Raw genomic sequence first — 25,927 nt, forward strand, 5'->3', positions numbered from 1 at the left:
GTGCACACTATGGGGGCAAGTGCCGTCACTCATTTAGGGAAGAGTGGTACTAGGAAGGGAATTGTAGCTCGAGGCACTATGGCGTCTTGGTAATGCAAACCAGAAAGATAATGTCCCAACAACCTTGTTAAAGAAAATAAAACTTTAGACTATTCCATGATTGAGGTAGAAATTATTATTCGCTGTGCACACCCCCAAGGTTAATACATCTATGACAGAGCTATGGACAGAGCAATATCGAAAGACACATTTGACTTCATAACTTCAAGTGTTACTTCTTGAAGTTATGATAAAACCAAGAGTTGGTTCCACATTTTACTGTAGACTCTACACCTACAAGGCCTGATTCGTTACGGAGGTAACGAAGACGATTGCCTCCGTGCCCACTGGTCATTGCTTTGGTGCCCTTGAAATGCTCTGCAACATAAATTAACAATTTAGTCATAGGGTGCCCTTTACGAAGCATACGGTCCTACACCACCAGCGTCTTCCATTTCCAAGTTCGCCCACAGTTGAGGCAAAAGCATCAGTTGAAATGATTGATACCACCGTTCGGTTTAAGTGGTGTCCCCCCGACTTCCTTAAATGGTCATGAAAAAGTAGTCCACCACGCAGTGTGGAGACATTCTTATGCAAGTATACACATCTTGCCATGTGGGAGAAAAATTAAGGTTTTAACCCCAGGGTCATGTCCCTCTGTTCAGTGTTTGCCCAACACGCGACCGAGTGGATCCACAACTGCTGTTTCATGTGGCGTTCTCTTTTGGACGGTCATGAAAACGCAGGAAATAAATCGAGCACAAGGAAAGACAAATGTCCAGTCCAACACCGAGCTTCGAATGACCTACATTTTTGTTGAAGGTTTTTTAAGGGCTGATTTGCAATTAGCTTTTCGTGGATTAAAACTTCTAGAACTTAAAAGTACTCGACAATTCAGGAAATAAATCGAGCAAAAAAAGGAAAAAGAAAGACAAACTTCCTACGAAACTGAACATTTTACAACAACGAGCTGAGAATGACCTACTTTTTTCGTGGATTTAAACTTTTATCAAACGAGAAAATACTCGACAAAAACAGCGAACACCACCACCTTCTGTGGGCCTCACTATAAGGCTATAAAACGCAGTCTTTTCGAGGACCTCCTTCACAAGGGTGTGAAATACAAAGCTAGGCTAAAACCTCTTGGAGGGATTAGGACCTGTGCGATTATTTTACAAGACAAGAGGAGTCCTCCGTTACCGACCTTAGTTTTGGTAATGCTGTGTGTTGCGAGTTCCACCACGGCAAAGTTGCCCTTTCCTAGCGTCCTCTCCTCTATGACATACCGTCCAACGCTCCGGAGTTTCCCCATCTCACTCCCCCCTCCTCGACGGTCCACAACTCCCCCTTCTCGTAGTAGTCTGTTGGGGTTCTTCAGCGGTCGATGGCTGCCTACTTGTTTCCCCTCCGTAACTACCCAACGACACGTACTCCAAGATTTTAAGCCGGTATTAAGATACCTGTTTATATGGGGTGTGCATACCTATTTCACACCACAGTTGGTTGGTATGGTCTATTCATAAGCAGCGAGTAAAGAAGATTACATGAGCAAACTGAAACCGACGATAAGTAGGATTTCAAATTGCAAAACGGAAGGATTTTAGTTATCAAAGGAAAGGGAGTTACTACACATAGGATACATAGCGTAAGTTGTACGCGCGATCGGCTCACTAAGAACCACACGGTAGAATATTGTGTGTTTTTCACTGGGAAACACAACGCATGGCCAATGCGTCCGCGTTTGCGAGCGTTAATACGCACAGTTGTTTGTAGATGGTTGGGTTACATTAAAAAATAGATGAGTATTTTTGATCCATGGAGGGCGATTTTCTTAAATGTTTTCATCCATCTTAATTCTGTTCTGAATCAAGTGTAAACGCTGTCTTAGGAACACTCAAACTATAACCTCAAAATCAGAACAACAAGTTCATTGGGTGAAGATGTAATAAAACAATAATACCTTGTTTTTAAAAGAAATACTGTGTTATACAAAATTGTATAGGCCTAGACCTACTTTATCAAGTGCAAAGAACATTGCTACTTAGGCCTATGCACAAGTCGAATTCAATTTCATAAGAAAAGACAAAACAATTTAACAGCAATCGCCCAGGCTCCTATACGAATCTAGCCATCAACCAGGCCACCAGTTCTCGTCGCACAATCACTCTTACTGTTATAATATCGTACATTTTGAACAGAGATTCGATCAACAAAAATTTTGCAATAGAAATGCACTCACATAAATGCAAACAGTAAAGTTAATCCATCATTCCTTGCTTTCCATCAATCTTCTAAACAGTAAGTGTGAACATGATATCTTGGACAGGCTCGAACCATCTAAGGAGTCAAGATGTATATAGGCCTACTTATGTTTGGCCATTCGCCAATAAGTCCCACGTCTTGGGTGATAAATGGCTCCCACAATTCCACATATCTGAGGGCAGTTCTTCAGTGTGACGCCATTTAAGCTCGAACCCAATAATATTGATGAGTATTTGGGGTTTTTCCCGGACTTTTTTTAATTGACGAGTGCAGCACGCGCCGTTGTCACGACCCGTCGTGGGTGCTCTTGCGACCTACCTCGGGTGGCACGAGACAATGTTTATTGTCTCAGAAGAAAGTTTAGACTAGAATTTCCTCTCCATTGTTGAGGAGAGAGAAGTGATGGTGAGAGATTAATTGCTGAAGGAAAACATCGCTGAGTCTCTTGGAATTTCCATTCGTCATAACGGTGGTAACTTACCTCTAAATGCTTCTAAGATAACCGATATGAATCTTTTAGAATCCTTTACTTCAAGACAAATTATATGGTTATGAATCTTTTAAAATCCTTTACTTCTTGAGCAAAATTATATGAATCTCTTGAAATCTCTTATTCGATAAGAGGAACATGACCAAGATGGAGGCAGCATGATAAAGGTCTATTGACTTCATCAGATACAGCACCAATACACGGTTTCAACGCGTAAAACGACCGACATTGAAGGTCAAGACGATACGCCCATCTCTCGCCAGCTAGTAATCAATACAACAGCAGCAACAGATCGACCTGTCAAACCCAGGCACGTCGTGTTTATATCAAGACACAAGTAATTAAGATGACGTGACAATCACAGCTTAAACCTGTCATAAACTGTTAAGAAACTTCCGCAAATTACAGCGAATTTTAAGGCCTGGGCTAATTGATTGGTGGTATCTACACAGGTCAAAGCCAAATAGCTGCCACGTGTTAAAGGGATGGTAGGTCATTGGAAGCATATGTTTGAATGGTGAGGACTTGGGGTCGGTCTGAGTCTTATTTTTGTACAATCCTGTTGGGTAGTGAGAGGGCTTCACCCTTTTTCCTGATTCCGAGGAATCGCAAATGCAACCATTGAAAGAAAAGGGGATATAGAAACTGCAGAGTATAGGAGAGAAGTTTAAGAGAAATGAAAGCATCCATCAAGAAGGCCCCAAGTCTCAACATCACGACTCACCTTCTAATATTGCTAGGTCACTACCAAGGGCGGATCAAGTGTGGACCAACAGGGACATGCCTTTGGCATTAGATTGCACCACAGTGCATCTAGGATGCACAACTTTTCGGGCCCTTAAGCGGACCCAGACCCATAGGTCCGTGACAAATGGAATAAAACAAGTTTCAAAGTTTTCTATAGAGTGACAAACATTGACTGAGAAGGAGTTTGATTTATAAGCCAGAAAAAGTTACACCAACGTCGTCTGGGGCTGGGATCGATTTTAAAAAAAATCACGAAAGCGAAAGTCCTCCGCAGGGTGAGCGAGAAGACGTAGATAGTATAGTTGCTTCATGGTTGCTTAGAGGATGATGCTAGCTGCTGCATCATCTAGAGAAGGTGCCTTCATTATGGATGTCACTCGTACTGACTTAATAACTCCAGTTCCTCACACAGTGTGAGCAATTACTCTCTGAACGGGGAGTCTACCCAAGCCGTCTACACTTAATACCAGCCGGTAGTCGAGATGTCCAAGACGGAGCCACTTAAAGACCCTGGACACATTTGGTAATTCTCAAAGACCAGTGTTCTCACTTGGTGTACCCCAACATATGCATTAGGACCAACCTGTGATTTTCTTTTACTCAGTTGATCATCGAAGTTGCAAGAGAATAATGAAAGAAAAAACACCCTTGTTGGACAAAATGTGTGTGCTTTCAGATGCCTAAAAAGAGCTTCAGGCCTGAAGTCTATAAATATTTTGGTGAGAAATTACTTCTTTCTCAAAACTACGTTACTTCAGAGGGAGCCGTTTCTCACAATGTTTTAAACTATCAATAGCTCCCCATTGCTCGAATACCAAGTCAGTGTTTATGCTAACAATTATTGCGAATAATTTCCAAGTGTCTAGTACCTTTAAGCCGGTAGTCGAGATGTCCAGGATGGAGCCAAAGGATGCCCAAGTTCCACTTAAGGAGATCACACATCCACACTCTGAATCGATTCCCATTGAACCTTTCCACTGACACACATCTAAACTTGTCAACCATGCAGACAGGCAGTCGTGCCGATTTCAACTAAGGCTGCTATTTCATTCTCTACTTTCTAAACCAATTTATCTTGTGATCATTTATTTATGTGTTCATTTTGATGTTTATGATGATGTAATAGTATTTTACATTTTTCCCTGCCCGAAGAAATGACAATTAGATGGACCAAGGATAATGGATTAGCAATCAAGGACGGGGAAAAGAAAAGAGGTAGACGAGGCTAGAAGGGAAAATATAGTCAGGTCCCTCATCTGAAATGAAACTTAATCAACTGTAATTTCCACTGTGTGTATACAAAGCGCCTGACCAATGGTACAGGTCACCAGCCTGTACCAACACTTTACGAGTTGCTTTTCAAGTTTCTTAGAACAGGTTGAGTCATCACGACTTCAACACTAAACAAATAGTCTGTGGTAATGATGAGTGATAATATGGGAAATCATAAGCAAGTTCTAACTCCTCTGCAGTGTTTGGACAGCCTTCCTCCTGCATTATGTATTAACTGATTGGTAGGATGTTATAAGCCTCATAATAAGTGCATTGACACGTATAGTCTTATCTAGGGTTAGTTTAATTGATTGGTTGTTAAAGCCAGTGATTGTCAAACTGTCGGTCATCAATCAAGGAGTACTAGCAAGAATCCTCAAAGTTACCACACACAATAGGCCAATCAAAACCATTCCTACTCCATAACCCTTTCTCTATGCTATTACAAAGTTAAAGTTATTGGACACTGTAATAATACTCAAAATAATTTTTCGCGTAAAAACTTACTTAAAGACACTGGACACCTTTGGTAATTGTCAAAGACTAGTCTTCTCACTTGGTGTTACCGTGTATCTGAACATATGCACAAAATAACAAACCTGTGAAGTGAGAAATTAATGGAAGAAAAAACACCATTTTCACACAAAGTTGTGTGCTTTCAGATGCTTGATTTCGGCACCTCAAAATCTAATTCTGAGGTCTCGAAATCAAGTTCGTGGAAAATTACTTCTAAGTTCTCGCAACCTACGTTACTTCAGATGGAGCTGTTTCTCACAATGTTTTGTACTATCAACAGCTCCCCATTACTTGTTACCAAGAAAAGTTTTATGCTAATAATTATTTTGAGAAATAACCAATAGTGTCCACTGCCTTTAAGGCTTCATATTTTCAGGTTTTATTAAAGGAACACGTTGCCTTGGATCGGTCGACTTGGCCTTTGAAAAGCGTTCTGTAACTGTTTGTTATAAAATTGATATGGTAAGAAAGATGTTGTAAAAGTAGAATACAATGATCCACACAAATATCATTGTATTCTACTTTTACATTATCTTTCTACCCATATGCATTTCATAACAAACGGTTTCAAACGCTTTTCATAGACCAACTCGTCCGATCCAAGGCAACGTGTTCCTTTAAACAACATGTTCCAAATCTTAAGATCAACAAAGATGCTGGTGGTTGATAAACCGACTGCCAATCAATGTATACAATTATAAAATAATGGGTATAATCTTATCACAATAGTTGATCTAACAATTTGACGCGATCGTGTTCAAGCTCGTCTCGATCATAAAACAGCCGTCGTGTGCTCTGCTAGCCAAACGCATGTCTGCCACGTGCCGGGACCCAGTGGCCCCCCATGCCATCATCACGAAACGAAACGAAACCAACAAATCATATCATCGAAGTTGAATCAACTTCTTCTATTCCCAATACCAAATTTGTCTAAGTTTAAAGTGATAGCCTATAGCTATATGCGTTGTGCCCTATTCCATAGGCACAAGTAGCTAAGCACAATCAAACCACGTACAAAACGTTACTCCAGAGGGAGCTGTTTCTCAAAAGGTTTTATAAACTATACTATCAACAACTCTCCATTGCTCGTTATGAAGTAAGTTCTTTATGCTAACAGTTATTTTGAGTAATTACCAATAGTGTCAAGTGCCTTTGAAGCAACGTGCTTGAAAACCGAATTCACAACTCTGCTTTCGATTGTGCACGAGACTTGGCACGGTCGGTCTCAACTCTGCAGACAAATAAAACCCACAATTCATGCACGCATGATACGTGATGAGTTTCTGATTAATACACCACATAAACAACAGACAGAGATAAATGTGTGCAATACATTCATGTCATAAGATAATTTCGTAGAAAATCACTAATTCTCGCAAACCAACTACCTCAAGATCAGAGAAAGAACTAGCCTGAACATGGCGCCACACTTGAGGCTCGTGTATTGCGCCAGAAATCGTACATAATCGCCTTTGACCACGCATCATTTCACATGACCTTCCCTTCATCATGGGTCTTGAGATTCGCAGTTAAATCCGACGTACGTAAAACAAATACATTTCACTATCATTGCGAATAAGGACAGGGGACCAGTCTAAGCAAAGATCGTGTGCATCACCACTAGAGGGCGGTGTTCTTTAGAAGAGTCCTTTCCAAATTCCATTCCCAATAGTACTCCTGAATTTGGCAACTTGAATGTCTCTGCTTATTAGCCACCCATGGGCACGAAGGTGCAAGTTGTTTACAAACAGAGTGTCCCAAACATTCCAGGTCAACATTTACTGATATACGTGCTAGGAGATGTTCTAGAAAGTCCTATCAAGATTTTGATTACTGTGAAAATAACAGTGATCCATATCTTCGGATATCGACAAAAATTGATAAAATTCTTACGCTGCATCTCGAATGATAGGTCTACGTGCCTCCCTTCATGTACAACATGTGCCTGCTTGAGGGTGTGGGCTACACCACCAGCACGTACCTGATACTTCGTTTTTGAATGGGCAATGGCACCAAGGCAATTTCTCTTGGTTAAAGGAACACGTTGCCTTGGATCGGTCAAGTTGGTCTTTGAAAGCGTTTGTAACCGTTTGTTAAAAAATTCATAAATGGTTAAAAAGATGTTTTAAAAGTAGAATACAATGATCCACACACACGAGGTAAAAGGAAAACCACGCAACGTCGAGTGATACTTGTGTGGATCATTATATTCTACTTTTAAAATATCTTTCTAATCATGTGCTGATCCAGGGCAACGTGTTCCTTTAAGCGCACCCTGTATGAGGAAATTGTAGGTTTTTACTTGAGCATTTCAAGGGCACCAAGGCAATGACCATGAGACATGGAGACAATCGCCTTAGTTGCCTCCGTGAAGTATCAGGCCATCAGCCCGCCTACCAAATGGTGCAAATAAGACAATGGGGAAGAAGGAGTTCTAAGTCTTGATATTTCTAGCCAAACCAATGTATAGGCAGACACTAAACCGGATTGAACCACAACACGTTTACAAGCGAACGTACACTACTTCCCTCTGTGCAACAAAACATTACGGAATGTTGATATTGATACCCAAAATAACTTCACGTAAGAAGTTTTACAACTTTTTGTTGACCCTGCCATTTTTAAAGCCACCCAAAGTGAAATTGCGACTCTTTTGTTTTGGCATTCATCACATCAGACAAATGGAAGGAGTACAGTTCTTTTCTATAAAAAAATAAGTGAACGAACACAATTTCCCTTTTACAAAACATGACAGTTTGGAGTGTAGATAATGGCACCCCAAAGCAACTTCACATCAATTGTAATACTTGGTTGTTGCCGGTTTGAAATCCATCCTAATTCCCCTTTGCTTTGACATTCATCACATCAGCCTATAAAAATAATAAAGGAGGAACAACAATCTGTATTTATTATCAGGGAAATCATTGCCAAGCTGTGGGTGGGTCGAGAACCCGGATTTCTTGTTGAGGAACTAATTTTTGTTTTCACGGCAAGTAGATATTCCGCTGCTGATTTCTTACCAAAATAAACAACAAACAAACACCACAAGTCTGCATATTATTGCTATCTTCCGTATAGCTCCAAAAAAATCTGTCACATCCACTTCTAAATCCTGGTTACCTATTTATTTTGTAACGCTTCTGCTTGTTCTGTTCTGCCGTTATATTTCCTCTGATCTATATTGTGTCAGTGAGTATTTTTTGTCATGTCTCATGTTCGTCCGTCCTTTAGTTTGCGTGTCTGTCTGTTTGCTTTGTTTCTTTGTCTGACAGGCTATTTTTTTTTACAAGCTTCTGGTTATCAAAACAGCCCCATACTATAATGTGTTACAATGTATCCTGGGAGGGCACATCGCTTTGATTACAGTTTTTAAAACTTTTGCCTAACCCTGGACGGCCCCTGCCAACAAAGAATTATGTCCGAAGATTTAAAATAAAAATAAATAAATAAAACAAATAACTTGCCGATATTTTTCATGGAAGCATAAGATAAAAAAATGAGTATTTGAATTGAATTGAATTGAATTGAATTGAAAGTTCCAAAAACTTTATTGATTGCTCATTCATCACATTAGTAATTACTTTAAGAAGTTCAGAAAGTACAGGACCATGGAGAAAGTTACGAGGTTGATGTTTACGCCTTTAAAGCAGAGGCATATCTGACCATGTGAACTTTGTTTACAAGTGTGACCTTGTACATTATTTGGGTATTCTCGCAGGCAAGATACCGCACTGGTCCTATGGGAAAGTTTACATTATCTGTCATAATTTTCACATAAATCCAAGAGTTATGAAAGTAAAAGCTGGACAAGTTTTGAGATGTGCCCCATTTCATCATATCAAAAGTTGATAAGAATTAGACAGTGCAATCTTCATAAAATATAAGATTTTATGTTTTCTTCCATTTGGCTGTGTACAAATTGTACAAGTCCAGGCTCTGTGGCTCTTTTGTAAACATGAGATGAGTGTCACAGGTCACATCGTCTATACAAAGATAACGCTTGGGGCGCGTCGCCGATCTTCAGAATGTATTAATTTTGGGGACGGGTCTTCAAAGTAAGGTTTCCTTCGCTACATTTATACTCGTCTTAAAAATGCTAGAAATCATCAGTTGTGACGTCTGTACTGCGCCAGTCACCTGTTATTACTCCTGTTAGGTTGAATCAAAAGCATGTTTCGTAAAAAAAAAAAAAAAATGCCAGCCAAAATATATGTAAGGTTTTTCTTTTTACGCAATAACAAGCTTATCTGAAAAATGAACATTTTTGGCAGGGATGCCAAATCCAGTATAAGAAACACAGTGTTAAATTACTTCTTGGCATAAACACCTGGAAGAAAAGAGTTCGGTTCAACGTATTAAAATTTTCCTTTTTTCCTCTCGAGATGTTAATATTTTGGTTTTCACAATTCAACTTTCCTTGTAAAAGTAGGCATTAGGTTTTGAAGATTTTAAGTTTAGGGGTGAAGCTAGCAGCCACGCCCCCATTTAAGAATCCAAAGAACCTTTGTATTCAAACTCATGACCTTAACGCATCGGTATCAAGCACGCCGCCAATTAAAGCCTAAAGTCCCGCTATAAGATTTTACAACGAAGCGGTATCTAATAATCCAACCGCATCAAAACGTGCCGATCGCGTGAAGTAAATAACATTCAACAACTGTTCCAAACACACCTGCAAATATTGTTATAGTCTCGTTAGTTGAGGGGCTACCCTTACCTGTACTTTTTCTGAAGTGGTTAGTAAATCTCCCTTGACTGTCCGTTGCCTGGGACTACCGGAATGACATGGCTGGCATTCCGACACTAGGAGTCTCAAGTGTGATTGGTTCTTATGGGGCAATTATTGGCTTGTTTGTGGCGTGCTTTGGGGGTCAGACCCAGGCATCAGAGCTCTCCCTTGGTCCGGAGTGCTCGTAACATCGGGATCAAAACACCTGTGTAATTTGACAGAAAATTACTAAGTTAGGGCTTAGGGGTTTATAGGTAAAACCATGGTAAAACAAAACCAACACAAGAAAATATAACAAGACTGGATATTGTAACATGCAATTTTCGTTGTTGTCGTAAAACACATAGCTTAGAAAGCTTAGATCAAAGAACATAAATACACTAAATATTACACTTGCGGGTACAATCATGCAATAAATCTCTTTTGAGAGAGTCACGGCTCTTAAAAAAGCCAGTTTGGTCTCGACGTTTTGAAAAGTAAACTCTGATCGTCTTCAGGAGAAGTATACTTGGTAAGACCAGACACTGCTCTGGTATTGCAAAGGTCGTGGGTTCGAATCCCACCCGAGTAATATGCCTATGATCACAGAACAGTACCGAGTCTACAGTGCTAAGGGCAAAACCAAAATTAACACGCAACAACAATGTTAGCGTTAAACAGTCCAACAGACAGTTTGGCCAGTCTACTGGCGACATTACTTCCTGCATGATTGAACTTCTGTTTACCTGTATCTATTTACTAAGAAAAGTATTACCCCCAATGGGATTGTAGCCGCTTAATTAAACCCCTTCATAATACACTCATAGGAATTGTTCAAGAGGAGGGGAGGTCGTGTGGAGCCGGGGAGCATACGCCGTCTAATGTACCATTTTGACCCTCTTTCAGGCTGTGGATTGACCGATAAATGAACTCTTTGAGGGGACCGCAGGCATCATGAAAACACGGTTGACCTACACTTGACTGGGTACAATTGTCAGCCTGTCTACAGGTTTTCCTCTATATACCTTTTTAACCACTGTACTTTGAAATAAAAGTTAATTGATAGGAAAGTATTGCGAATAAAAAAATAAACTGATAAATAAAAATTGTTAGTTGGATTATTGTGACCTTACATCCATTCAACCTTTTCATTTGTATACCATGAACAGAGTCTAAGTGTTGCATTCAACTTGCCTGAAAACTTGAAATGTGGACACTATTGGTAATTGTCAAAGACCAGTCTTATCACTTGGAGTATCTCAACATATGCATGAAATAACAAACCTGTGAAAATTTGAGCTCAATCGATCATCGAAGTTGCGAGATAATAATGAAAGAAAAAATACTATTGTCACTCGAAGTTGTGTGCTTTCAGATGCTTGATTTCAAGACCTCAAATTCTAAACCTGAGGTCTCGAAATCAAATTCGTTGAAAATTACTTCTTTCTCGAAAAGTACTCCACTTCAGAGGGAGCCGTTTCTCACAACGTTTTATGATAGTATATTAATCAACCTCTCCCCATTACTCGTTACCAAGTAGGGTTTTATGCTAATAATTATTTTGAGTAATTATCAATAGTGTCCACTGCCTTTAAATAAAAACAACTCAATGTAACGATTGTGCCAACTTAGTCTCATTTTATGAGTGATGATAAAATAGATCGATCACCGTCCAGGGCCCAATTTCATACAGCTGCTTATTGCAGGGAGTTATGCTTAACACCTTTCTGCTAAGCCACAATAAGCAGGATACCAGCCACAAATCGTACATGTGACATGGGAATTTGGCTGGTAACCTTACTCTGGTAAGCTTAATGTTGTTGTGCTTATGCTATTTTGTTAGCTTTAGGCAGATGACATTGGGCCAAGGTTCTGCTTGTGTGTCATTTTGTAGTGGGCCAATTTTGTTTGTCGTCATCATGACTACCACAAGTCTATTTTCCACTTCTAAAATTAGCAACACACGAAACCAGAAAGGAATGCAAGTATTGAAGGACTTACTTCGTGTGATTGATCCATCGTGATCAGTGATCACCTTACCACCAGTCATACTATACTAATCTGGTGAGCTTTTTCAAACCAATGCGGTTTGGAAACATTTCTCCGTATTGCATCAAACCTCCCATGAGGAGACAAACGACAATAGACGGCACAGGTGAACGGCCCGTCCCGGTGTTTTTTTGCGGCACTATCGCTGAACAGGTATCACCCTTTAGATAATGGTTTAAAGGGGCCGACGTACTACTCAATCAAAGGTTTACCGTGTAAATGAATGTTTTCGGCACTACCAAACCATCGAACAGGTATCCTTAGATAATGGTTTAAAGGGGCCGACGTACACTCCAAAGGTATACCGTGTAAATGAATGTTTTTGCGGCAGTACAGAAACACTGAAGATATCACCCTTTAGATCATAGACTAAAGGGGCCGACGTACTCTTCAAAGGCATGCCGAAAACCAATAACACTTTCCGGGTAGAATTCATAGTGTAATTAAAGCAAGCCGCTTTTAAATTGAAAATGGGTTTAATTTTTAACAATAGATCCGTGTTTAGTGTGTTTGTAGAAGATAACCTGGCTGATAAAGTACGATAAATAAAACATCGCCAAAGTTGTAAAAATGTCTGGTCTGCAGAAGTTTAGTTAAACAGGGGTTGATTAGATTTTCAATTACCTTAAACATGTTCAGGTGTTTTACAGTGTTTAACTCGGTACATTATCGTTCAGGTATTTTGATTTTAACGTGATTTTTGAAAATAATTTTTTAAAGGCAGTTATAATGTTTGTTTATTGAAAGTTAGAGGACTGGAATGAACTCTTGCAAAACCCAGTAACTAAGTGGGCCTATTTACTTCATCATTGCTTTATTCCTCCATTCGTTATTTCTGAAGGTTGCGATAAAACCACTTTGGGGTTAAATGACACCGAAAAAATAAACAACATTTGGGAAAGCCTTGAAATACTAAACCCCTAAATCGCCCACCCTCCTTTTGGATATATCGTGGGATGGCAATGGGACAATGAGTAAATGTCAAATCGGTTTACCGGTGGTTTACAAATTCACGACTTGAAAAAGAGACAAGCATGGTGCGTGGACGATCTTTATCGATTGTGGAGATGGGGGCGATGGGGTGGGGGCCCACTGGGGGGTTCGGGCACAAGTGGTCTTTTGTCACTGGGAAGGTCACTGGTCACTGGTAAACAAACGATGAGAAAACTCACCTACACTTCTGTTATTTCATCTAACAGAAGCGTTCTTAAGGACTGTAAAATCCAGGACAAGCTTTTGAGATATATTGTGGGAAATAGTTCAACATTTATTTTCCCACTGTCGTCTGTTCCCATGCATTTTTAGGCTCCCAGTGTAATCGAGGTCGCATATACAAGACACCTTATCCCCCATTTATATACCCAGGAAAAAAGCAACAGCGTGAGAATGTATACTTTGGTGGTAATTTAAAACATACCAGTCAACATACGGCTCTGTGGAATTTTGTTGATCAAACCATAGCGAGATTGTGGGTATACAATTGGTTTATGCTTGGGCTAAGGAAGATTTCGAGACAGTCAACAAACAGGAATGAAAGATTAGACCCCGGTTGGTCACCATAAATGTATTCCTCAATGTTGACACACAGAGATAAAGGAACACTACAAAATAATTTAATATCTGTGCATACATTTGGGATGTCGCATACAATGTAGACTGTCGCCCTTCATGAACGTACTTTGTCGAGAAGGGGGTGCACAATATCGTTACAAAAAGGAGCGCATTGTAGTTCAGAGGATACACGTTTGGTAATGATTAAATACAAATATTAACTTAAAAACTGACTTGGTAACAAGCATTGGAGAGCTGTTGATAGTATGAAACATTATGGGAAACGACTCCCTCTGAAGTAACATAGTTTTTGAGAGCGAGGTAATTTCTCAACGTCAGTCTTTTATTCCTATCTGAAAGCACACAAATTCGTCCAACAAGGGAGTTTTTTCTTAATCATTTTCTCGCAACCTCGATGACCAATTGAGCCCAAATTTTCACATGCTTGTTATTTTATGCTTATGATGGGATACATCAAGTGAGAACACTGGTCTTTGACAATTACCAAACGTGAACAGTGCCTTTAAAATATGCTGTAGTTTAATGTGGATTTCTTTCATAACTACACACCCCACCCCCTGCGGACGGCATTTCCTCATTAGCCACCTCTACTAAAGATTTTGAAAAAATATATGTATTTATATATTAAGTTATCTATGCTTCGATTCCTTTATCGATTTATAATGATGATCGGTAAAAACAACCTCTTCGTATACTGCTCTTGATTCACGGCAAGTAACAATTTTACTTTGACCTCAATTCAGCACGAGTTTGCGACGTAAAAATATGTACGGAATGTCAACTTTTAATAACTCTGTTGGATTCGTGATTTTTATAGCATGCCTTAATTCCACATGGTGCGTTTCAAGTAATGTCATAATATCCCAAAGTATACTTTACCCAACTTCCCAACAACTAAACCAACGGGTGTCTAAACGATCAACTAACCATCCATTCCTATGCATAGGGAGAACTCTGTTCAAAATAAACTTTGGAATTATACTATAAAGTGATTATTCTGAGTCATGAAGGAGTTTTCATGTCCAAATAAGGCTTGAGATGTTTAAGTTCTTGAAATCTTATTATATCAATATTAGGGTCTTATAAAGCGCTTCATCACACCCATATGGTGGGCGCATCAAAGCGCAAGGTATTTTGATCTACTTTTTTGAAGTATGTGAGACTTGTTCCTTCTTAATGGTTTACAAGTTGCTCATGATGCTGCCGATCAAACCAGGAACCCTTCTCTTAACGATAAGAGCGCTGGGTTCTTTTACATGCGTTAAACAACACACGGGACCAACGGCTTTACGTCCCATCGAAGGTCAAAGCATCATGGTTAGTTCCACGACTGGGATTCGAACCCACACTCTGCTGAGAAACATTAGAGCTTGAGTCCAGTGCTCTTAACCGCTAGGTCACGACACCTCATGGTTAGGTGTCTTGCTTAAGGACATAGGTTTCACGACTGGGACTCGAACCCACACTCTGCTGATCAGAAACACCAGAGTTCGAGTCCGGTGCTCTTAACCGCTCGGTCACGACACTTCATGGTTGAAGTGTCTTGCTTTGGACACAGGTGTCACGACTGGGATTCGAACCCACACTCTGCTGATCAGAAACACCAGAGCTTGGGTCCAGCGCTCTTAACCGCTAGGCCACGACACCTCATGGTTAAGTGTTCTTGCTTAAGGACATAGGTGTCACGACTGGGATTCGAACCCACACTCTGCTGATCAGAAACACCAGCTTGAATCCAGTGCTCTTAACCGCTCGGCCACGACACTTCATGGTTTAAGTGTCTTGCTTTGGACACAGGTGACACGACTGGGACTTGAACCCACCCCCTGCTGATTAGGAACACCACTAGCTTGACTCATGTACCCTTAAACCGCTAGGCCATGGACACGCCACGAGACCACCCTGATTGCTCCAGCAGAGCTCTGTGGTTTTAAGAAAACCCAAAGAGGAATCGATCAGAATGTAGAGTGACGTTAGTGAGGTCAGGTTGTCAACCTTCTCTCGTGGTCAACTCATTACGCATCGATCAATAATCATTGGCCTCACCCCTCCTCTCCCAGGTCTTGGGGTGACCTTGGGAGGGGTGGCCATCCATTCCAAAGGGTTCGTACTCCAAGCTTTAAAGGGAGGGTATACCTTTGGTGATTACTCAACAAGTTAAATGACCAAACAAACTTACTTGATGATGGGCATTGGAGAGCTGTTTATATAAAAAACATTGTTAAACGACACTCTTTGAAATAATGTATGCTTCAAGCATCTGGAAATACACAATTCTATGAAACAAGGGTGTTTCCTTTTTCGAAATTGTCTTGCAACTTCTATGACCAATTGAGCCCATGTGAGAATAATGGTCTTTGCCTTTCTAAAAGTATATCCATGCCTTTTGTGTATGATTTCTGCCAGCCATTACTCTTCCCCATACAATCCTTACGACTATGGTGTCTGTGTCAGACGTTCATCAAAACATGCTTAAATCATAACAATTATTTTGCACGTGAAGATGCAGGTTGAGCAACCGAACCACTCCCCCATATCAACTGACCAGCTCGACCACTGTTATTGTCACAGACGCAGGTTACGCAGCCGAACCAACTCGTCCTCATATCAACCGACCAACTCGGCCCACTGTCATCGACACACAGACGCATGTTACGCAACCGAACCAACTCGTACCCATATCAACTGACCAACTCGACCCACTGTCATTGTCACACAGACGCAGGTTACGCAAACGAACCAACTCGTACCCATCTGAACTCGGCCCACTGTCATTGGCACACAGTGACAAAACTCACCAACAACTTGTCAACACCTCCTTCATACGTGTACACACATCAATTAATTCATTTAAAGGTTTCAATGGCTGTAAACACCGGTCATTTCTCTACAAAATGTCAGGTCACTAAAAAACAAACCACACGCTAAGCCGGATGTTGATTGAGCACACACAGTGAAAAGAAAAGACCATAGGTTTTTATTGACTTGCTATTATCGTTAAAGAGAACGAGCAACGTACATACAATTTCCCTTCCTCCATGATACAATGTATGTACATGCTTGATCTCAAACCACCCAAGGCGTGCACTTTCAGTGCACATAAAGTGAGTAATAAGCCCTCCATCAATAGAGCCTCTAAAACATGTTTGACCTCAGACTCAAGTTGAAAGTGGACCACTACAAGTTTGTTTTGCCAAAGGCAGTAAAGTAACTACGGGCCAATGCCCTATCATGGTCCTACCTACAGTCTGCCGTGAACAACACTCACTGTCCCCGTGTGCTGTGACACTGACAGGTCATCGAGGGTTCTGTGCTGATCCAAGGTGGCTGATGGGCTAGCACCAGTGATTGACACCTGAATGTCCAGGGTGTTGGTCACCCTCACTGTCTGGGACGGAACAACTAATTGATCCAATTTGCTGTCACTCTTGTTACGGGATTGGTGGGGGAGAGGGGGGGGGGGGGCTGTTCTCGGGACAACCCACAACAAAAAACTAGGTTTGTACCACTCTACCTCCATGCTACAAAGTAGTAAGACTTTCAATGCAGTGGAAATGGTTACTTTTATAGGCAATTGACACTTTTAGTAATGACTCAAAACATTAGCATAAAAAATTACTGATAGTATAAAACATCGTAGGAAATGACTCTCTCAACTACTTCATTGTTTTCTTGCAACTTCGATGAACAATACTGAGCCTAAATTTACACAGATTTGTTACTTTATGCATATATTGAGATACACCAAGTGAGCATACTGGTATTCGACATTTACCACAGGTGTCTAGTGCCTTTCTAGAGGTTGAATCTTTGATTGAGATGATTGATGAAGGATTATTAAGGGCTGTAGTTTGAGACTGGTTCCTGAATGGCTAAACGTTACACTGATCAGTTTCATGTGCCTTAAACCTTAAAGGCAGTGGACACTATTGGTAATTACTCAAAATAATTATTAGCATAAAAACTTACATGGTAACGAGTAATGGGGAGAGGTTGATGGTATAAAACATTAAAAGAAACATTGAAGTGACATAGTTTTCGAGAAAGTAGTGTCCACGAATTTGATTATAAGACCTCAGATTTAGAATTTGAGGTCTCGAAATCAAGCATCTAAACGCACACAACTTTGTGTGACAAGGGTGTTTTTTCTTCCATTATTATCTCGCGACTTCGACAACCAATTGAGTTCAAATTTTCACAGGTTTGTTATTTTATGCATATGTTGAGATACACCAAGTGAGAAGACTGGTCTTTGACATTTACCAATAGGGTCCAGGTCTTTAAACAAAAACTCTCGATTAAGACACTCTCTCTTTGTATGGCACAAAACATGTAATATTTTTCAAAGCTTTAGCCTATGAGTGTGACCACTAATCGACCCATTCAAGACTCGAAACGCACTCCGCACAATGCGCGTACCATTTCCACAATTATTGTTATGTACATTTTGACTCCCATATGGTGGACAGGATAGGCGCGTGTGAGGCCAATTGGACATTATTACTCATGGGATTAGCAAGTCTAATATCACATTTCAAATGCAACACACACGTCGACCCTTGATGCATTTAACCCAAGCTCTATCAATCAACATCCTGCAGCAAATTAAGACGGAGTAACGAGATAGTTATTCAGGTCAGGTATGAATCTTCTGGAAATGACGAGTACTTAAATATCAACCTAAATATAGTCCAGGTCTTCAAAATCAGGCGCCGAACCAGAAGCAAGGTTTTGGTTCGTGGGATCGCAATAATCTTCACTGGGAGGTCAATATATCAATATAATAAAGTACGGTATCTTGCCTATAGATCGTTATCACGCTGTAACCATCTTGGTCATGTTCCCTATTTCCAATCACAGTAATGAATGCTAACATTCCTTGCGCATGGCACCAGACTATTATTTCGTCCAGCCTCAGTTTGGTTACAATGAGTTTGAATGGAGTAGATGACCACACCATAATAAAAGTGGTTTATGATTTGCATTACTCGTTTACACTTTAAGCTGTACAATGTGGATACATTGGGTAAAAACGTTTATAACTACCATGTTCTGTATCTGCGTATACGCAGTTCTAGTGCATCTCGACTTTTTCAGTGAGCTGAAATAAAATCAAGCAGTTTGCTGACATTTATTTACGTCGAGAAGATATTTTAAAGGCAGTGGACACTTTTGGTAATAATTACTCAAACATTTTGTTAGCATAAAAACTTACTTGGTAACGAGATAATGGGGAGAGAACTAGTTGATAGTATAAAACATTGTGAGAAATGTCTCCTCTCCATCTGAAGTGATGTAGGTTTCGAGAAAGAAGTATTTTTCACGAATTTGATTTCGAGACTTCAGAATTAGAATGTGTACATTCATTTTTGAAGAAACATATGCTTAAATGGATCGTAGATCTTTGGCTTCCGGGAAAGTACATTTCAATCCACTAACACTATAGTTTCAAGAAACACATAACGGGGAAGTATGTACATCATTGAATTCTGGAACGGCAAATTCATTCAAATTTCTTCAGTTTTTTAATATATCATATTAAGGGATGGTACATTTATGGTTATTGAAACAGGGCATTAATTTCAATCCTCTATAGTTTTCAAGAAACATATCATAACGGGATGGTCCATTATTGAAAGGGCATTCATTTCAATCATCTATAGTTTTCAAGAAACATATCATTAAGGGATGGTCCATTATTGGAAAAATATTCATTCCAATCCTCTAGTTTTCAAGAAAGATCAAAGGGATGGTGCATCATTGCTTAGGCCTAATGGAAGAGTACGTTCTTGACAATGAAGTGGTGGTCATAAAGGGATGGCATATCATTGGTTATTTTGAAGAGTGCATTCATTTGTTTTTGAGAAACATAAAGGGGTCGTACATTGGTTTCCGGAGAGAGCAATCAATTCAGTTCAATTAATCTTCATTAGATCCACCCAAAAGTTTAATACAATCACATAAAGGGATGGTTTTGATACATCATTGATTTCTGGACGGGTTAAATCATTCCAATTCATGTAGTTTTTAAGAATACCCTATTAAGGGATGGCACATCTTTAATTATTCAAAGAGGACATTCATTCCAATCCTTTATAGTTTCAAGAATCACATCATGAAGGGATCGTCCATTTGAAAGAGTACATTCATTCCACCCAACCCTCTAGTTTGCAAGAAGCACATCATAAAGGGATGGTCCATTTGAAATAATACATCCATTCCAATCAACTAGTTTGCACATCATAAAGGGATCATTGGTTATTGAAAGAGTACATTCACTCCAATCCTCTAGTTTTCCAAAAACATATCATAACGAGATAATAGGGCCTGCACAATTGGTTATTGGAAGAGTGCTCTAGTGTTCAAGAAACACATCATAAAGGGATGGTCCATTTTTGGTAGAGCATTCAGTCCAATCACCTATAATTTTCAAGAAAACTCATAAAGGGATGTACTGGAATAAGCCTAATGGAAGAGTATACAATAATCATGTTTTTAAGAAATATATTGTGATGGTCACTGAAAGGGATGGATACATCATTGGTTATTGGAACTTTGGAAGATCAAGTACATTCATTACAACTCTCTAGATTTCAAGACATATATTATTTTATTAAGGGGTGGTACATCATTGGTTATTGGAAGAGTGCATTCGTTCCAATCCTCTAGTTTTTCAAGAAACAAAGGAATGGTACACCATTGGTTATTGGAAGAGTGCATTCATTCCAATCCTCTAGTTTTTCAAGAAACAAAGGGATGGTACATCATTGGTTATTGGAAGAGTGCATTCGTTCCAATCCTCTAGTTTTCCAAGAAACAAAGGGATGGTACACCATTGGTTATTGGAAGAGTGCATTCATTCCAATCCTCTAGTTTTTCAAGAAACAAAGGGATGGTACACCATTGGTTATTGGAAGAGTGCATTCATTCCAATCATCTAGTTATCAAGAAACAAAGGGATGGTACACCATTGGTTATTGGAAGAGTGCATTCATTCCAATCCTCTAGTTTTTCAAGAAACAAAGGGATGGTACATCATTGGTTATTGGAAGAGTGCATTCATTCCAATCATCTAGTTATCAAGAAACATATTCATAAAGGGATGGTGAATCATGGGTTTTTGAACGAGTACATTCATTCTAATCCTGTAGTTTACAATGTACGTACTAGTTCAGATGTCTGCCATGTAATTCGACAATGACAAATTTTTTTTTTATTATTCCAGATTCTTTAATGTTTCTTCATTTTGATTAAGATAATAGATTGTAGCCTACCCCTAGACGACTCGTGGAAGACGTTTCCAAGTCACACACTGGGTGCGTTCGTTTAGCTTCCCCGGGTCGACCCCGGTGTGTGGCGTTTTCTTTTTCCAGGACGAACGTGTGCCGAAAATTACCCACGTTCGTCCTGGAAAAAAAAACCGCCACACACCGGGGTCGACCCAGGGAAGCTAAACGAACGCACCCACTATAAACACTAGTGTCATTGGTAGATTGGAATATACTTCAAATCCAATAGACCTTTATCATGCTGACTCCATCTTTGTAATGTTCCTCGTATCGAATAACAATAATGAATGTTAATATTCATTTTGCAAATAGGAACCAGGCTATTTTGTTCTTCCAGCCTCGGTTTGGTAACATTGATATCAATGGGAGAAATTCAAGATGGCTGCTGCACGATAAAGGTCTTTTTGACGAATTAATTGAAGAATAAATTATTGAAGCAGACCCTATGTTCTTAAACCAATGCTATACCCTTATAAATGACTAATACTGCATTGCTCACGAAGGGATATAACACTCTTGCACTTTACGATAGTCCAAGCCTTTACTGCTCTTATTAACTGATCGCAGCTCGTCTATATCTTTAAAAGATCAGTTTAGAAGAAAATTCTTATTTGGGACGTATAAAAATAGACACACCATGTTGAAATCCCGCCATGCACTGGGTTCCAAGATGGCGCTCAGATATGAAAACAGTTTTGAGCTTGTGGTTTAAATTTGGTTTCAGAACAAATCTCTTGTGTGTTTATTGTACCATAAGGTACGTATCATATGCAGTGGATGATTATAAATAAAGAGGGATAAAAACTAATTACAATATTACGTCTGAAAATAGAAAATATCTAAAAACCAGGCGCCTTACTGGGTGTGTGGGAATTCGGTTCGTCTGGTGCAGTAATCCTCAATAAAAGGTCAGAATATACAAATAAATGCTAGCCTTATCTTAATGAATAATGTTTGCGTGGAAATTAATGATATGATCGCCTGTAAAACGAACAAGAAGTGAAACAAACCCACACTTTTTGTATTCTTCTAAGTCCATATTTTAACTGTTACACATTTTACGAATGATATAAAGCTATAGTTAGTCATGCATATTCATATATAAATTTGAATGTTTTCGACAAGAGCATGTATTATTCAACATTATGTTCAAGTAACCAGTGAACAACCAAAACATAATGTAGATGATCACTAAACGGCATGCAAAGTTCCGAAATATACTTCCTAAATTGACTATTACGTAAACTATAAACCCAAACAAAAACCTTGTTAACTTTATGATTGACGAATTGAACAGATAGGCTGAGGCCTACATATTTTTTAAATTAACTCTTAAAGGGAAGGTATAAGTTTTGTAATTACTCAAAACAAAAATTAACCCCAAAACTTACTTGGTAACGAGAATTGGAGAACTGTACATAGTAAACAACATTGTGAGAAACGGCTCCTGAAGTAGCATAGATTTTGAGAAAGAGGTAATTTCTCACTAAAATAATAAAAGACTTCTAGCTAGAAGTCTTTTGTTCCTATCTGAAAGCACACAAATTCGTCCAACAAGGGTTTTTTTTTTTTCACTCATCATTTTCTCGCAACTTTGATGACGAATTGAGCTCAAATTTCACAGGCTTGTTATTTTATGCTTATGTTGGGATACACCAAGTGAGAAGAATTGTCTTTGACAATTACCAGAGGTGTATCTTCCCTTTAAGGCGATTGTTCGTTCTGTTGGTTTGAAATTATTTGACTTTGGAGAGAGTTTCTTTGACACTAATGAGTGCCACTTTCCTGATGTAGTTTATAGTTCGCTCTTTTTGATCGTTGTCCCATCTTTGATTCCAGTCTTTGAGTTTGTATTGTACTTGGCCAAAAAATATACATTGCACTTTTCTCAGGAATCTTGTTTTGATTGTTTTGTTTTTTGAATTCGTATCAGTTGATTGTTTTTGTGTTTATTCTTATACTTTTAAAAACCAAGATATATTATTTCACATTTCATTTACGTTTTCATTTGTTTAATTATTTTTTCTATTTCTTTAACCAGTGTATGTCCTTACTTGTTTCAATTTTGGGCATTGCATTTATATTTTATTAATATGGCAGGGATAAAACTTCATAAGTAAACCAAAAACAATGTGCCCATATGTAATTATTTCATTTCACAAGTCAAGTTCAATATTTGTAAGCCATTGTGGGGAAAGGGGAAAGGTTCACCCTTCCCACAATTTGCAATAAAATATTTTATTGGCTAAATAACATTGGATTACATTTTTACAATAATGTATTCGCCTTGGATTCAAGTTTTTTAAATTATAAAATGAGTTTTAGTGACATTAGCTGAAGGGTTTCGACCGTTGTGTTTCTGTCTTCTTAAACAGTGAGTTATATTGTTTATCAGAAACTAATTATTAATTAGTAATCAAAGAGATAACTCGGTATAAAAATTGATGTTGTACCTGCAGTCTGATAAATAATTTTCTCTGAAATGCTGAAATTTCCCAGACATATTTACAACCATAAAAGGCGTCATATTTAAAAGCATTTAAGCTTTTACATTTTATTATATATGTGATGTTATTTGAGAGCAATATTATGGTTTGAACATTTGAACATTGAGGTATTTCTACCTCCATGGTTTGAGGAATCTACGCTTGAAGGAAAAAAAAACACAATTATATTTCAGACAGTTTGATAAGTCTTAATTGTAATAAAATATATCTTCGTTTTTTCTACGTACAAGATTTAAGTTATGAAATTGTTAGTTAATATACCTTTAATTGTCTACACAATTTGCAGTGCAAAAAAGGTGTTTTAAATCAGTACAAATATTACATAGTAAAACAGTTTTGTCAATTCAATTATAACCTTAAGTTTCCGGACAGGAATATCGTAATAAATTAAATTTGCCTTAAAAATGTTTTAGTAAAGCTAATTTTTATTGAGTATTAAATGCAGCAAATATTCGCACAAATATCAGGCAACTCATTTATATCTCTGTCTACAATCCAAATACCCACGAGAAACAGAATATAATTTTAACGATTTTGCTTTCAATCCTAAAGTAGATTACCGTCCTTTCCCAACAGAAATTTGTTGCCAGAATCAAGATTTTTCCGCGCTGGAATTGTGCGTAGTTTCTGCATAAAAATCGCTAAGTATGCCAACAAACTCACCATGTATCGCAATGCATGCCTTTACACACACTGTTCCATATTCCTTTGTTCTCAGAGCGGCCGACACACACGGCCATCCCGCCCGCGTCTGCCTGCAATGGACCCGTCTCAAAGCTCTCGTACATCATGCACAGCTAACTGGACATTAATATTTCCTCGGTTTTCAGCCTGTATTTCCTTCCAAAGTATCCATCCAGAACAGTTTATACAGGTAACCAACGAAGACAGCAGTTCTCTTGGTGGATTCCAGTGCTTTAATAATTCCAAGGTGTACATTGTGGCTATATTTCGGTTGCAGAAAGAGAACGTTGCGTCGTCGTGGCCAAGTCAAGTCAGCCCAAGATAAAAATTAAAACAGTCGACAGTTCCTTTGTTTCGAGAGGGCAAATACGCGTGTGTGGCATTGCGTTATGTTATGTGATCCAATACAGGCGCTGGTAAATTATCCTCCATGCAAATCATATCTACACTCCACACTGTTTCGTAAATGTTCGTCAAATCCTTCCGAAAAGCAGCTCCATATACTCCATTTGTGGTGGGGAGAACGTACCGGCATGTCTTGACGAAATTCTTCCCGGTAAAAAACGCAACAGTGACGGGTCTGGAAAACACAATAGCAACGGACAAAGACGGTCCAACAAATTGCGACACAGGGCGTGGGAAAGCTCATAACGCATGTGCGGGGATGGGGGCTGTCTTCCAGACACGTCGTGACGTCAGAGTAATTTCGCGTTTGTTGATTGGCTTATCACGTGTTTTTATTTGTCTAACTTTTGTCTAACTTGGATCTTGATCTGCAAGATGGATACGATCTGATTTGAGAGCATTTTATGGTCGATTTCAAACGTGATTTGTGAGAAATTATGCTCTCGACTTGAACATGATTGTCTTATGACACATTATTGTTTTGTTGTTTATTATTTTAAGAAAACCTTAATTTATGTCTGTGATTTGGGAATTTTAAATCATATTTACCTTAAACTAATGCCAACAATAATTGTCTTAATAATGAGTGCGAGAGTTAAACTCTGCCTTTTTAAAATGTCATTACAATTTTTGAATAATAATTTTCATTGACACAGATTAAAAAACAACTAACCATTTCAAGTTAAAATGCATAGGAGAAAACTCCTGTGGAGAAATATTAGGTTTTCTTGAATAATAAAGTAATAACTATCTCATTCAAAAATAATAAGCCTTCTTTTGACAATCTCACTCAGGATCGCGCATAGAATTATTATTAGTATTCCAAAAATACCGATTAGGGACCTTCCCCCACCCACCCCACCCCCAAAAGGGAGAAGAGAGACACGGTTAAATGTGAAATGTGCTCTTTAAAATGTTGAAGCGATGGTGATTTTTGTTATGATAGGAATAGTATTTTAACCATTTTGTTTTTTTCATAGAAATTCCACATATTTTTCGGATTCATTACAAAAAAAAGAAGACAGACCTTAAACGGCACCGTCGAAATAAAGCATAGTTTACTTGTGTGTTTGTACATAGCGCTAATGACTGTACTCGACTTACCTTACAAAAGTCCTAGTAGCATTTTTCTAATTAATTATTAATCTGTGTTTATTACTTAAAATCCAATTTAACAATTAGGAAATTCCTTAGTTCGTCTTCAAGGACTTTGAATGATTAAAATGAGATAATAACAGTCTCAATATTAAGATCAGCGACAGCCAATTTATTTTAAATCCTAGCATATCGGATAAGGACCTTGCATGCTTTATGATCCAACTGAGCAATTAATATATAATCCAATATAGTGATGTTTACCCAATTACCAAAAATAGTAAGCCTCATC

The 25,927-nt window shown here is 38.8% G+C and overlaps 1 protein-coding gene and 1 long non-coding RNA gene across 3 annotated transcripts in view; both read right to left on the reverse strand.

Moving 5' to 3' along the window:
• LOC139952241 (uncharacterized) overlaps positions 1-1,708 on the reverse strand; it is a 45,099-nt gene extending 43,391 nt beyond the window's left edge. The window contains exon 1 of one of the 2 annotated variants that reach the window (XM_071951312.1): positions 1,244-1,707. In XM_071951312.1, coding sequence (XP_071807413.1) covers positions 1,244-1,351 — 108 coding nt within the window. In that variant the 5' untranslated portion in view covers positions 1,352-1,707. Of the gene's footprint in view, positions 1-1,243 lie in introns of both variants that reach the window. The other variant, XM_071951313.1, reaches the window with a different exon arrangement.
• An 8,338-nt stretch (positions 1,709-10,046) lies between these two features.
• The window catches only part of LOC139952245 (uncharacterized), a 186,496-nt gene continuing 170,615 nt past the window's right edge, over positions 10,047-25,927 (reverse strand). Inside the window, exon 14 of the long non-coding RNA XR_011787877.1 lies at positions 10,047-10,260. This is a non-coding gene — a long non-coding RNA (uncharacterized lncRNA). The remainder of the gene's footprint in view (positions 10,261-25,927) is intronic.

The sequence above is a fragment of the Asterias amurensis genome, chromosome 20, assembly GCF_032118995.1.
Source record: "Asterias amurensis chromosome 20, ASM3211899v1".
In the NCBI taxonomy this organism is placed as follows: domain Eukaryota; kingdom Metazoa; phylum Echinodermata; class Asteroidea; order Forcipulatida; family Asteriidae; genus Asterias; species Asterias amurensis.